Source organism: Dreissena polymorpha, chromosome 4 (assembly GCF_020536995.1).
Source record: "Dreissena polymorpha isolate Duluth1 chromosome 4, UMN_Dpol_1.0, whole genome shotgun sequence".
Classification (NCBI taxonomy): domain Eukaryota; kingdom Metazoa; phylum Mollusca; class Bivalvia; order Myida; family Dreissenidae; genus Dreissena; species Dreissena polymorpha.
The window spans coordinates 140,603,805-140,618,139 of NC_068358.1; the positions used below are offsets into that span (position 1 = coordinate 140,603,805).

A 14,335-nucleotide genomic window follows, 5' to 3' on the forward strand; every position below is an offset into this window, starting at 1 on the left:
TAATAAAACCCTCATAAATTGTCTTAAAATTCCTTTCAAATTGTTGAGTATTCTCTGACAAACATTAATATACAATTATTGACATATTTCATATTCCACTATTAATTGAAACTCTTATATGCTCATATGTATCCATTTTATGAGAGAAATCGAAATAAATGTCCTGACCTAGACTATGGCTACAATGTAATGAGCAATCACAATATCATTAATGGAACAGTTTCTGTATTTACCCAAAACTCAAAAACAATGTATAGACCTTTTGACAAATTTTATTAAAAAGGACATTTTTATTGATTTTTACATAAAACAAATGACTGGAACAATTGCTAAAAAAATATATATATACAGACATTAAGTTGTACACCTACATGCATATGGTTTCCATAGAAAAAATTGTAGGTATTTTGCACTTATTGTTTACCAGAGCCAGGTAGCCCAATTTATTGGTTGATTTACATAAGCATATTTTTGTTCAATGTAAACATGTTCAGTTACACATTTGAACAATATACAATACAATGTAATGTACAAGATACGTTTATTCAGTTGTTATTTTTCTTTGTAGTAAATTTTCTTAATTATGTGATGTGTGAAAGGCATTGCATCAAATTTATAAGGAATAGTGATGTTGTTAGTGAGCACATCCAATGATAAGTAACAAGCTTTTCAAATTGTAATTGAAATATATTGCTTAATTTTCTATTGTTACAACAGCAAGCTCAAAACAATTTTTTTTAAATTTCAGTAGAGTTGATTTCCATGAAACTACCCTGATTGACATAATTTAACAAAAATATTAACTAGTGACCTGAAAATCAATAGGGGTCATCTGCCAGTCATGATCAATGTACCTATCAAGTTTCATGATCCTAGGCATAAGCGTTCTTGAGTTATCATCCGGAAACCATTTTACTATTTCGGGTCACCGTGACCTTGACCTTTGACCTAGTGACCTGAAAATCAATAGGGGGCATCTGCTAGTCATGATCAATCTACCTATCAAGTTTCATGATCCTAGGCATAAGGGTTCTTGAATTAACATCCGGAAAACATTTTACTATTTCGGGTCACCGTGACCTTGACCTTTGACCTAGTGAACTGAAAATCAATAGGGGTCATCTGCTAGTCATGATCAATCTACCTATGAAGTTTCATGATCCTAGGCATAGGCGTTCTTGAATTATCATCCGGAAACCATTTTACTATTTCGGGTCGCAGTGACCTTGACCTTTGACCTAGTGACCTCAAAATCAATAGGGGTCATCTGTGAGTCATGATCAATGTACCTATGAAGTTTCATGATCCTAGGCCTAAGTGTTCTTTAGTTATCGTCTGACAACCACCTGGTGGACGGACCGACCGACAGACCGACCGACCGACAGACCGACCGACCGACATGAACAAAGCAATATACTCCCTCTTCTTCGAAGGGGGGCATAATAACAACTGTATATAAGTGATAAGAATTTTTAACATATTTGGAAAACTTCTTCGAACCCTGGATGCCATGCTTTTCAACAGACCCACACCATTTCGACCTAAGCTAATATATGATTGGGACAAATCTTCTGAATTTCATGAAGATTTGACAATAAATGTGACATCTTATATGTTAACAAGGTAAATGTTGACAACAGACAAAATACGACAGAGGTGAGCTTAAAATCAAATACAACATAAAAATTACTCCACTTGATGCAAAATTTAGAATAAAATAACATCAATAAATTATTTTTTTAATCTTGACATAACAACACAAACTATACATGTGACTGTATGTACAATATTATTTAATGGCTAAGATAAATGTAATGTAATAAACGTTTTTTTATAAATAAAAACCTTATCAACAGTCAATATGTCTTTAATTTGTGTTCACAAGCATCATGTTCATTTAAAATTCCATAAGATATATATATCTCCTGTGCACCTGATTTAAAACTAATGCATACAAATGCTGTTGAAAATGTCCACAAATGATGTCTGAAACAATCTTAATTACTGAATTATCTTGATGTGTCCAAAACTGTGTGCTATGGCATGGAACACCTGTGTCTGCATTTATTTCTTTAAATTTTTTACACTTTTACACAATTCATTTCCATCAGTTTGTCTTTTTATCACCATCTCCCACTGTTTGAGCATGGCAATTTGTGGACAGTCCATTCTGCATTTGGGCTGTCTGCCCATTCTGATCCACCTGAAAGTAATAATTGTATCCATAATAATAATTTACAATAATAAAAATGATGATGATATTAATCATTAAAAATAATAACCACTACCACAACCACTACTACTTCTACTACTACTACTATTGCTACTACTACTACTACTACTACTACTACTAGTAGTACTATAGCTACTAACTACCACTAATAATATAATAATAAAAATAATTATTACTTTATGACTGTATTGTTCTTATTCTATTTTGAAATTTATTTTAAAAGCCAGGAATGCTAATTTTCCATTTAATTTTCTTGACAATTGATGTTAACATGATAGTACAAAATAATTGACCACCATAGAAATGATCTTCACAACTAAAATGCAGACGTTATAAAAACTGTTGATTGACTTAATATAATCATACTTTGTGTGAAGAGCAGTAATGAATAAAATAAATACATAATACCTTTTAAAAGCATTTGTCATTATTTTTATATATTTTTTTTTAATGCCATGCCTTCTTTTGATGTATAAGAACAAATGGGGAATATTTCCACTCCACTTGTTTATCAGAGAATAAAAACAGTCATTTAACAAAACAGTCTGTGAATAATACATGTAAACTGTTGTCATTATCTTGATTTCATGATACCATAACTAATGCTTGCTAAAAAAGCACATCAAAAGAACATTTAACGTGTTATAGTACATGTACATTATTTTGTCTTAAGTAGCATATACATAAAAACACATCAAAAACAAGCAAATTCGTTGAATTGATATCCCCCGCCAATATGCTTCTGGACACAAAAGGGTTATATTTGACACTCAAAAAAGCATTTTTTCAAGATACAAAGGGCCATAACTCTGTTATTAACAGATGATGTACAATGCCATTTGGCGTGCATCATCCTCTTATCCATATATATACTTATACCAAGTTTCAATGAAATCCGCCAAAGCACTTCCAAGATATGTCTCGGGACACACAAAAAAAGCATTTTTTCAAGATACAAAGGGCCTTAACTCCGTTATTTACAGATGGTATACAATGCCATTTGGTCTGCATCATCCTCTTATCCATATATATACTCATACCAAGTTTCAATGAAATCCGCCAAAGCACTTCCAAGATATGGCTCCATACGGACGGAAAGACTGACGGACGGAAAGACGGAAGGACGAACGGACAACGCCAAAACAATATCCCTCCGCCTATGGCGGGGGATAAAAAGTAATCGAACAAACCTAGGCTGCATTTGAAACAAGTAGAAGCCAGCAACTTCAAATCATTAGATAAAGTTTCAAGTTTAGGGGTATTTACTCACAAAATTTTGAACTCATGCCTACTATACCAACACACATTTTACAGAGGAATTAAATAGAGCTCTATTTATTACGACTTACTAATGCCGCATCCACCCATTCATTTTTTTATAATTTTGGCCAACAATTTTCTTACCGCTTACTAAAAATTATAGTTTTAATACTAAAGAAATCCATATTACTAAACACATCAAATGCAATTAACATATGTCTGACTTTTTTAACAACTTAACAATTCCCTCTAATCATCCCTACCTCTAAAATTCTAAATGTACAGGTATTAATTGCACTTAATTAATATGTTGCTCACTTCTGAAATAAAATTTTACTTCAAAGACTATCTTTGACATCAATACCGATGCTAATGTCTCAATATTTCAAAACCTGACTAATGAGGTCACTCTTTCACCCTTCACAGTTTTAACAAGTTTTATTATTTATGACCAGGGGTTTTTATCTGATTTTGGGGAAAGGTTCTGGCCTTTTTTGAGGGGAAAAAATTTGTGCGTAATGTCGAATTTTGGGGGAAAAAACTGTGCGAAAAGCTGGAACTTGGGGAAAATAAGCAAAGTCTAAAATAATCAATTTAACATATTTTACTGTTTTTAAAACAAATTTAAGGCAACAGATAATTAAATTATGCAAGATTTTTCTAGTTTCTACAGTGGATCAGGATAACTTATATATTTAAAGGAAAAAAAAAAAAAAAAAAAAAAAAATTTTTTTTTTTTTTTTTTTTTTAGGGGAAAATGAAATCTAGGGGAAATTTTACCAGCTGAGGGGGAAAAAAATCCGAGGGGAAAGGGCCGATTTTCGGCGGGTCCCAAAGAAGGAAAAAAAACCCTGAGGACTGAGTTTTTAACAGATTTTTATGTTTAAAAAGTTTTTTAAAAAGTCAATGGTGGCACCCCTATGAATAGCTCTTGATGTGTAGGGGGGATTAAAGGTGATTTTTTATCAATTAACATTTAAATTCAATGGTATTTATATATTTTCCATCTGTGTTTTACGAATACGGTACATATTTTTATTTTTATCTGGATATTTGACACTTGCTTAGTGTTTTTTCTTATGAAATTCAACAAGTAACATTAAACATCAGTAAATAGATAGTGCTTCATGACAACCCTTGTTTAAATTTAGAATTTTAGTGAAAATACTTTTGGTAATTGTTATAATGTGGGGACCAAACAATGAAACAGACAAGACCAAAATAATACACAGGCGAAGATGCTTCAAGTCATTTAAACTGGCTGATAAGGATACACTAAAACAGGAAATAATTATTGGTTTGTGTAAAATATTTATTTTTTATTTCACTCAAAACCTACAAATTCATTAGAGATGTATAAATAGTTATTTGAATAATCATTGTCCAAACGTAAGAACATAATCTTCTAAAAAAAAAACAATATTCAAAAAAGAATATGTTTATGACCAGTTCCTTGTGGGTTACAGTGAACACACAGATTACCTTTACATTTTTGGTGTCTCCATCCGAATTTGTTCCCGAATCAACGGTTGCCTGGGATTTCCATGGCCAAAACTTAACAATGAGCGGCTGAACATACTTATGAAAGAACCACAGAACAAACGGAATCACGAGGCAGGGAACACAGACCATTTTTATTGTCAACACCGAACTATCTCATTATAATCTGACGTTTCATAAGTTGTTGTTGTCAATAGATCTCAATAGACAGAACGCTTGGAAAGAAAGAATGACGCGAATAGGCACTTCACTATAAATGCGCAATAGTAATAGTTTAACTAATTGCATAATAATGAAGCTTCTTTGAGTTCCGCATTGAGTTGCAAAAAGCATCATGCAAAACCTTGTTTTCTCATGTTAAAATCAACAGTTCATTCGTTTATATTTCTTAAGCGTTTAGTGACTCTGATCACTGCCATAAGCTTCCGGTTACCTGTCAATTTTTTTTTCTAAATTGGCAAATAATAAATAAATTATGGAAGAAACTATCATCATAGTTTCATTGATGATCATTAAATAGATAACAATTCCGATTTTACAGACATGAGTGCCAAATCAAAAACAAGCTTGTTCGGTTATAAAAGCTATCAATACACTCGACTGGGTGATAGTTTAGGGCAAGTGCAAAATGTCAAAGCTGGAAGTGTGTATGTGTTTGGAACTGATGACATCGCTGAGGATGAATCAGACGATATTGTTGAGTTTGCCATGGAGCCCATTAATAGACGGAAAGGAGGAAGACAAGTGGATCGGGGCGACCATGTTGGTCCACTTTTTGTTGAACGTAAATTGGGCGAAGAAGAATCTCTGCAGTCACTCTCATTACAATATGGATGCCCTGTCAGTATTTTACTATTAGTGATCCCTTTCTTTTTAAGAAATGATTTTCAAACATGTTTTTCCCAATAGTTCAATTGACCTGCTTGTTTGCTGCTGACCCTTTTTTAAATAAATGTACATGTGTATAAATAAGTTGCAATACTCCAACTCCCAGCTTTTAACCCTCGGGGTAACAGTTGCGACAGATTTTGTACTTCCATTTGTGTAACAACATTCATTTCCATGTAAGAATTACTTTAAGACAAAAATCGGTACTAACTTTTTCATTATCCAGTGATTTATTGCATGTTTCATCATAAAAAAGAATCTTTTCCTTTCAACTTATACTATCAGATTGTTTGTAATATATTGAATACATTTATTGCTGGTACTACTTTTTCATTTACATGTTATATTTATTGCAGATAGCAGAGTTGAAAAGAATAAACAACTTAATCAGAGACCAAGATTTCCATGCTCTTACAACTATAAAAATACCTGTGAAAAAACATTCTTTTCTAATTGATAAAATAAAAGAGGATAGTGAAAATATTACAGACCCTTTGAAAACAACTGCTAGTCTCTCAAATGGTGCTTTGTGCTCAGACAGTGGAGATGAGAGCAGTGTTCAATACGAGTCTGAGACACAGACAGATCTCAGTGATCCTGATACTCAGAAAGAAGTCATACGAAAAATAAGCATTAAAAACCAACAAAAGGGATCAAGTCGCGAGGCTCAAAACTTTTTACAAAAAATGGATAGTGACATAGCACAGATAGTGAGGTCTGCACGGACAGAGAGAAACTCTTTAGATGAAGTAATCTCAGTGTTGACTAATAAATCTGTACATCCGTTAATGGCACGAGAAAAGCCCAAGTCTTTTATAGATTACAGTTTCTTTCAAAGACGTTGGAAACTGATTGTGTGCTTATGTGTGGTTCTGCTAGTGATTGTGCCCATAACAATATCATTGTTAAAGTTTTATCATGCTTGGTAACACTTGCCAAATTGCTCTATGATATTTATGATAATGCCACAAAGTTAAGGGGAGACTGTAAACAAGATTGAGCTTGTCAGTCTGCTGGTTTTAGGGTAAAATACAAGAACAGCTTGACATATTGGAAAAAAACTTGTCATTTGAAATATCATAACATACATGTACATGTAGATTTTGATTTAGGTTAACAAACACGTAATATTAACAAAGTATTCACTTTATTTTAACTTTCACTAAAGACATGTTTTCATTTGACATATCAAGGAATGATTGAATTAATGAAATAATAATACGCTCACATGTGGAACATAATTTAATAGAGACCAGTTTGGCTCTGGTTACACACCACTTAAGTTTTACAAAGTTATTACCCTTTTAATTTTTTTTCAAAAACACGATTTTCTGACAAGCGCTCATGAATAGATTCTCAAATTTAAATGATTTCATTTCAAGAGAAATTTCATGTGTAAAAGTATACAAAGCAGTTCAAATTCATGTTTGGTTATAAATACTTTGATTACAAACCAAAACATAAAAACAAATGTTTTGATTACGGTACCCTGTTCCTTCAGTATTATTCAAGTGGTGCCTATGATCAATTTGCGGCTAAATTTGTCTGTAACATAAAAAAAGTAGTGATATTAAACCCTTATGTATTGAAAATAGATTTTTATTAAACTTCTGTATTATTTAATTCATTTGAACTTACATATATGAATGCAGTCAAATAAAAAATTTCCATATTTGTGTAAGCAATAAACATTCATACTGTTATGTTATTTACAGAACAATTTATTTGAAGATTAATTTTTATGTCCCCCACTATAGTAGTGGGGGACATATTGTTTTTGCCCTGTCTGTTGGTTGGTCTGTTGGTTGGTTGGTCTGTTGGTTGGTTTGCGCCAACTTTAACATTTGCAATAACTTTTGCAATATTGAAGATAGCAACTTGATATTTGGCATGCATATATATCTCATGGAGCTGCACATTTTGAGTGGTGAAAGGTCAAGGTCATCCTTCAAGGTCAAAGGTCAAATATATGGGTCAAAATCGCTCATTTAATGTAAATTTTTGCAGTATTTCAATATTCAAGATAGCAACTTGATATTTGGCATGCATGTGTATCTCATGGAGCTGCACATTTTGAGTGGTGAAAGGTCAAGGTCATCCTTCAAGGTCAGAGGTCAAAATTATGTGGACAAAATCGCTCATTTTATGAGTACTTTTGTAATATTGAAGATAACAACTTGATATTTGACATGCATGTGTATCTGATGGAGCTGCACATTTTGAGTGGTGAAAGGTCAAGGCCAAGGTCATCCTTCAAGGTCAGAGGTCAAATATATGTGGCCCAAATCGCTTATTTTATGAATACTTTTGCAATATTGAAGATAGCAACTTGATATTTTGCATGCATGTGTATCTCATGGAGCTGCACATTTTGAGTGGTGAAAGGTCAAGGTCAAGGTCATCCTTCAAGGTCAAATATATGGGTCAAAATTGCTAATGTAATGTCACTTCTGCAATATTGAAGCTAGCAATTTTATATTTGAAATGCATGTGTATCTCATGGAGCTGCACATTTTGAGTGGTGAAGGGTCAAGGTCAAGGTCATCCTTCAAGGTCAAACATCTTATAGGGGGACATTGTGTTTCACAAACACATCTTGTTCTTTTTAAATTAAGATTTTTTGTACTTGTAAAGATGTGCCAAAAGGCCAGTTTAATGGTCCCCTACCGGTCCTGCGATGACTTTAAAAGTTCTTTATATTTTTTCATGAAACTTGAAACATGGATAGATGGCAATATGGACATTATGCACGTCAGTTCATTTTGTTCCTACATCAAAATTTCTGGTTGCTATGGCAACAAATAGACTAGAAAAACTGCTGAAAATGGTGGTTTTCTGGATCCTGCGATAACTTTAAAAGTTCTTAATATTTTTTCATGTAACTTGCAACATGGATAGATGGCAATATGGACATTATGCACATCATTTCATTTTGTTCCTATGTCAAAAATTGTTGTTGCTATGGCAACAAAAAAAAAATAAATTCTGAAAATGGTGGAATTTCTGACAATAGCGGAGCCGGTAGGGGACCATATTGCTTGACAATAGCCTTGTTCTTACTGTGTAAGATTTGTATAAACATATCGCATAATGGCAATTCTTAAAATGTGTTTGTCAGATTATATTATTAATGTTTTTTGTTTTTTTTGTCGCAACCAATTTATACAAGCAAAGGTTGTAGCTGTCTTTAATTTATTAAGCCTTGGGGTACAAAAAAAAGGGAGATTTTTTGGAATCCATATGGACTTCTGTCCATTGGTCTGTGCATCTGGTCCGCCACAAAATTTGATTTAATTATTTCCCTTGAGTAAACATTGGCCAGGGTAAAAATCACGAAATGCCATAATTTCATCACAAGATTAATATATAGACTTAAATAGAACAAAAGCTCAAACAATATTTTCATTTGAAACTCCTAGCCCCATTGGTTTAATATTTTGTATATACATTGTTTAGTGGTACTGTACAAAGTGTTGTTAAGCACAGCCAATAATGTGGTGCTTGGGCATTGGTTTGTTTTTGCATTTTACAGTAATGAAGCATAGTTTATTTACAAAATGCAAATGACTTATTCAAATTTCTGTTGTTGGTTTATCATTGTTTAAACAACATTTTAACTTCTGAAAAGAAGTAAATAAATCACAAGTTAATAATCTGAATGGCTTAACAATATGCAAATAAGTTCCTTCTAGTTGTCTTAGAAAATCTAGGTACATATATGTCAGCTATGTTAATAACTTTGGAAGAGAGCATTTAACAGTTTTTGTTTATTGGGCAGGTCCTAATAATAAATAATGCTATGGTTAGTCACATTGTGTGTTCATGTATGTAATTTCATTTAAGTACAACATGTAATCCTTTAGCTTCAAATAAGTATTTATTTGGATTTTATCAAACAAGAGTATTTTTAAGGATCTGTAATTAATACATTTGATAAAGTTTTTAATATTGTTTGTGTATATATGGTAAATTATTATTAAATGTATTTTTATATGCACATTTATATCATAATACCCCCATTACCATTGGTAATGGGCTATATAGGAGTCACTTTGTCTGTCTGTCGGTCTGTCCCAAAAATTTCATCCGATCTTCGCCAAACTTGGTCAGAAGTTGTATCTAGATGATGTCTAGGTCAAGTTTGAATATGGGTCATGCTGGGAAAAAAATAGGTGACGGGGTCACTTAGTGCGTTTTAAACCGAAAGTTTGCCCAGACCATGACTATGTCATTTAACGTTAGATTTTAAAAGGACTTGGTACATTTGTTCACAATCATGGGACGGTGTGTCGCGCGAAAGAATTAGTCGATATCTCCAAGGTCAAGGTCACACTTGGAGTTCAAAGGCCATATGCTTGTCCGGGCCATAACTATGTCGTTCATTGTGAGATTTTAAAATTATTCTGCACCATCATTAGACGATGTGTCCAGCGAAAGAATTACATCGATATCACCAATGTCAAGGTCACACTTTGAGTGCAAAGGGTAAAAAATGGCCATAAATGTGCATGGCCAGGCCATAATTATGTCGTTCATTGTGAGATTTTAAAATCATTTGGCACATTTGTTCACCATCATTGGACGGTGTGTCATGCGAAAGAATTACGTCGATATCTCCAAGGTCAAGGTCACACTTTGAGTTCAAAGGTAAAAAATGGCCATAAATGAGCTTCTCCGTGCCATAACTATTTCGTTCATGGTGAAATTTTAAAATCATGTGGCATATTTGTTCACCATCATTGGTCGGTTAGTCATGTGAAAAAATTACGTCTATATATGCAACGTCAAGGTCACACTGTGAGTTCAAAGGTAAAAAATGGCCATTTATGATCTTGTCCGGGCCATAACTATGTCATCCATTGCGAGATTTTAAAATTACTTAGTATATTGTTCGCAATCATTGGACAGTGTGTCATGCAAAAGAATAACATTGAAATCTCCAAGGTCAAGGTCACACTTTGAGTTCAAAGGTCAAAAATGGCCATAAAGTATCTTGCCTGCGCCATTTTTATGTCATTCATTGTGAGATTTTAAAATTACTCATTCAAGTAGTTTTTATCTGGTCTTCACCAAACTTGGTTAGAAGTTTCATCTAGATGATCTTAAGGCCAAGTTCGAACATGGGCCATGCCAGATCAAAAACTAGGTCACGTTGTCACTAAGTACGTTTTACACATTCAGCATGGTGTCCACTCTCTAATCCAAGTAGTTTTCATCCGATCTTCACCACACTTGGTCAGAAGTTGTATCTAGCTGATGTGTAGGTCAAGTTCGAACATGGGCCATGATAGGTCAAAAACTAGGTAACAGGGTCACTTAGTGCATTTTAAACATTGAGCATGGTGTCCGCTGTTTTTTGTGAAGACAACATGCAACATATTCTGTGTTGATGCGGCATGTGGGGGTATTTCTCACATCTGTGACAAAGCTATAGTTTTATATAAAGTTTACTCAGGTTGACCAAAGTTGACTTGACCTGTTGCATAAAAGTATTTCAGTTTAAGTGCCCAGAAGCTTTTTTTTCCATAGATAAATTGTATTGCCTATTTGGTTGCAGGCTTGTATTGTGAATTTTATTACGTGCATGTAAACACGCTTTCTAGGAATAATTATCAGTTGTTTATTACAAATCCCCTGAAATATAATTATGTCATTACATACACTAATGCCAATCATATTGCAGTCAAAAATCCTTCCTGTTTCCTTGACAACCTGGTCATGTCCCCCATCAACATGTTAAAAAGGTGTCAAAGTTCAATTAAAAACATTTGTAAAATTTATGTCAAGTGACACAAGGTCAGTGTGTGTGGATGATTAAATTGAATATTTATTTTGTAATATATTACAGGTTAAATGGCTCTTATATGCAAACACAAAATTAAATGTATTATAAAATCTGTGTAAAATTTACAGGCCATATTGTTATCTGTACCAGTCTTGTATGACTTAACACTTAAAATTTTAACATACAACATTTTAACTTACATACTTGCAGGCATTGCTCCTTATGAAATGACATATGAAAGTAAAATAAATATGAGGAGTATTTCTTATTCAAAAAAATTGCACGAGGTATGTCCGTTTTTCAACTAAGACCTTGATTTTTAGTCCATTATTGGTGCAACCGGAGTAGACTAAAGGTGTACCCACAGTATGTTTTGGTGTCTTTCCATTTTATTCCGATTCTGTGATAACTGAACAAGTAATAAAGTTAACGAAGAACGAAAACGTTGTTTAATAGAAATACAGTTTTAGCTCACTTGAGCAGAAAGTGCTGATGGTTGTCTATTGTGTTCGACGTCTGTTGTCTTGCGTCATGCGTTGTATATTGTCACAGGCATCTTCTGTATGGAATTCGTTGAAATGTCATGGAATGCTTATTTATATCGAGGAAAAATGCTCGTTAGACTTGTCTCTCAATGACTTCTCATAATTTTAACTTTTCTCAGAGTTTTAAACGTTGCTTTTTGCCACCCCCCACCCCCACCCACCCCTCTGGAGAGAGACACATAACCTTAAATCACTCTGGATCAGCAGACGATTTATTTCATAAATCAATCTCTGGGTTAATAGTCGCCATCTTTCTTACTACTTTCAAAAGTACAACAACAACAATAACAGTAGAAAACAATTTTAATTGCGAAAAGTTGAAAAATTGAGTACATGTGTCACGGTTGTTGAGTGGAATAGTGTTATTTTCAACTGTGTACGAAGCATGTGAACTGGTAGTGGAATAAGCGAATTGTTGGTGGAAATGGAATTTAGAAATATATCTAATAATTCATCATCGTGTAGAATTATCATCAGCATCATTTCTGTGTTTCATAGCTATGGTGCTTTTGACATAGTTCACTAACCATCAAGACTGAATTGATTCATGCACACAGGTAAAGTAAATAATTGAATTTGTGCAGAATGTTTATTTTTTACAAATTATTATTTAATTTAACCAATTTATTTTAGATAGATTGCACTGAAACTCAAAGTCTAAAGCTTAGTAAGACACTTAAGCCAGTTTTCTGAGAAGAAACAATACTTGTTCAGAGTATAGCAGGCTCATGCGGCCTCTGGTTTATTTATTTGGCCTCGGCCTTTAACCTGGGTCGCTTTGATTTCAGGTGTTTAGCCCCCATATCAACAAGGCTTTCTCGACCCTATATGTACTTATTCATATTGTTTAAAGATTTTGAGAACCCTCGCTCAATGCCAGTGGGGATAAAACAGGGACCTTCTTATAGCTAGATGAATGCATCCAATATGCCAGCAACACTTTATAATCAATAACTTTATAATTGATGATTCTGTTCTTTTAACTACATTACTAATATACCAAAACAATGTGAAACACATTTTTATGCCCCCAAAGGAGGGCATATAGTGATCGCACTGTCCGTCTGTGTATCCGTCACACTTTGCATTTAGGTTTCGAAAAAATGCTCATAACTTCTATGTCGCTTCAGATGTAACATTCATATTTGGTATGCATGTGTATATGGACAAGGCCTTCCCATACACACACAAATTTTGACCCCTTTGACCATGAACTTAGGGTCGGCGTTTAGGTTTTGAAAAATGCTCATAACTTCTATTTAAGCATTTATCGGGGGCGTATGTCATCCTACGGAGACAGCTCTTGTTTTTGCTACTGTCCTCTGCACAAACCATGATATATCTGCATATATGCATCCAACCAAATCAGTAAAACTATTTGTCACTTAATTACAGTAAACTTATTGCATGTTAACTTTTCAACAATATATATGTATATATATATATACATGTATGTATAAATATATATAACAGATCTTGAAGAAAACACACATCAAACTTCAAATTGTTTTAGTAAATTATAGGCTTTAATTGGTATTGTGCCATTTTTTGCTGCCATTTTTACTATTACACATTTTTTTCATTTTATGTTATGATGCATTGATCTAGTTTCTAAATTAACCAAGCAATCATGTTAAACTTTTGAAGAAAGATGTTGTCTGATAAATATAGAAAATATAATCACTACAAAGTGAACAAAATTCAGTTGAATACTGTGACCAACAAAGATTTGCCAAAGAGCAATTCAGATCATGATTTAAATTAAATACAAGTAATATGAAAGTCTGCCTATTGGATCCCAGTTAAGACTTATTTGTCAAATCTGCACATTAATTTTCCCTTAGCCATGTAGAATTGGGGACTAAATACCATCAAGTCATGTAAAAAGGAGCAGGGTATAGCACGCTGCTATTGATCTCTTGAACTTTCACATGAATTTTACGGGTAATTTTCATACAACAAATGATATTATATAGTGTAATGATAAAGCATTATGAGCACAAATTATATCTCTTACTAGTGGTGCAAAAATCATTCAAGTGTCACATTTCAAAAGAAAATAATTTATATAAAAAGGTATTATTAATTGTTAAAACGTTATAAAAGGTTATTTCAATTCACTAA

The 14,335-nt window shown here is 33.2% G+C and overlaps 1 protein-coding gene and 1 long non-coding RNA gene across 2 annotated transcripts; one reads left to right on the plus strand and one right to left on the minus strand.

The window, feature by feature from the left end:
* Positions 1–256: 256 nt before the first annotated feature.
* LOC127876965 (uncharacterized) lies at positions 257–5,228 on the minus strand. Its single transcript, XR_008048174.1, has 2 exons — positions 4,976–5,228; positions 257–2,203 (listed from the first exon to the last, which is right to left on the minus strand). It is a non-coding gene; the product is annotated as an uncharacterized LOC127876965 (long non-coding RNA).
* Positions 5,181–12,109, plus strand: LOC127876964 (lysM and putative peptidoglycan-binding domain-containing protein 3-like). Its single transcript, XM_052422518.1, has 2 exons — positions 5,181–5,833; positions 6,238–12,109. The coding sequence occupies exons 1-2, from the start codon at positions 5,537–5,539 to the stop codon at positions 6,808–6,810; spliced, it is 870 nt and encodes a 289-aa protein (XP_052278478.1). The 5' UTR covers positions 5,181–5,536; the 3' UTR covers positions 6,811–12,109.
* The last annotated feature ends 2,226 nt before the right edge of the window (positions 12,110–14,335 follow it).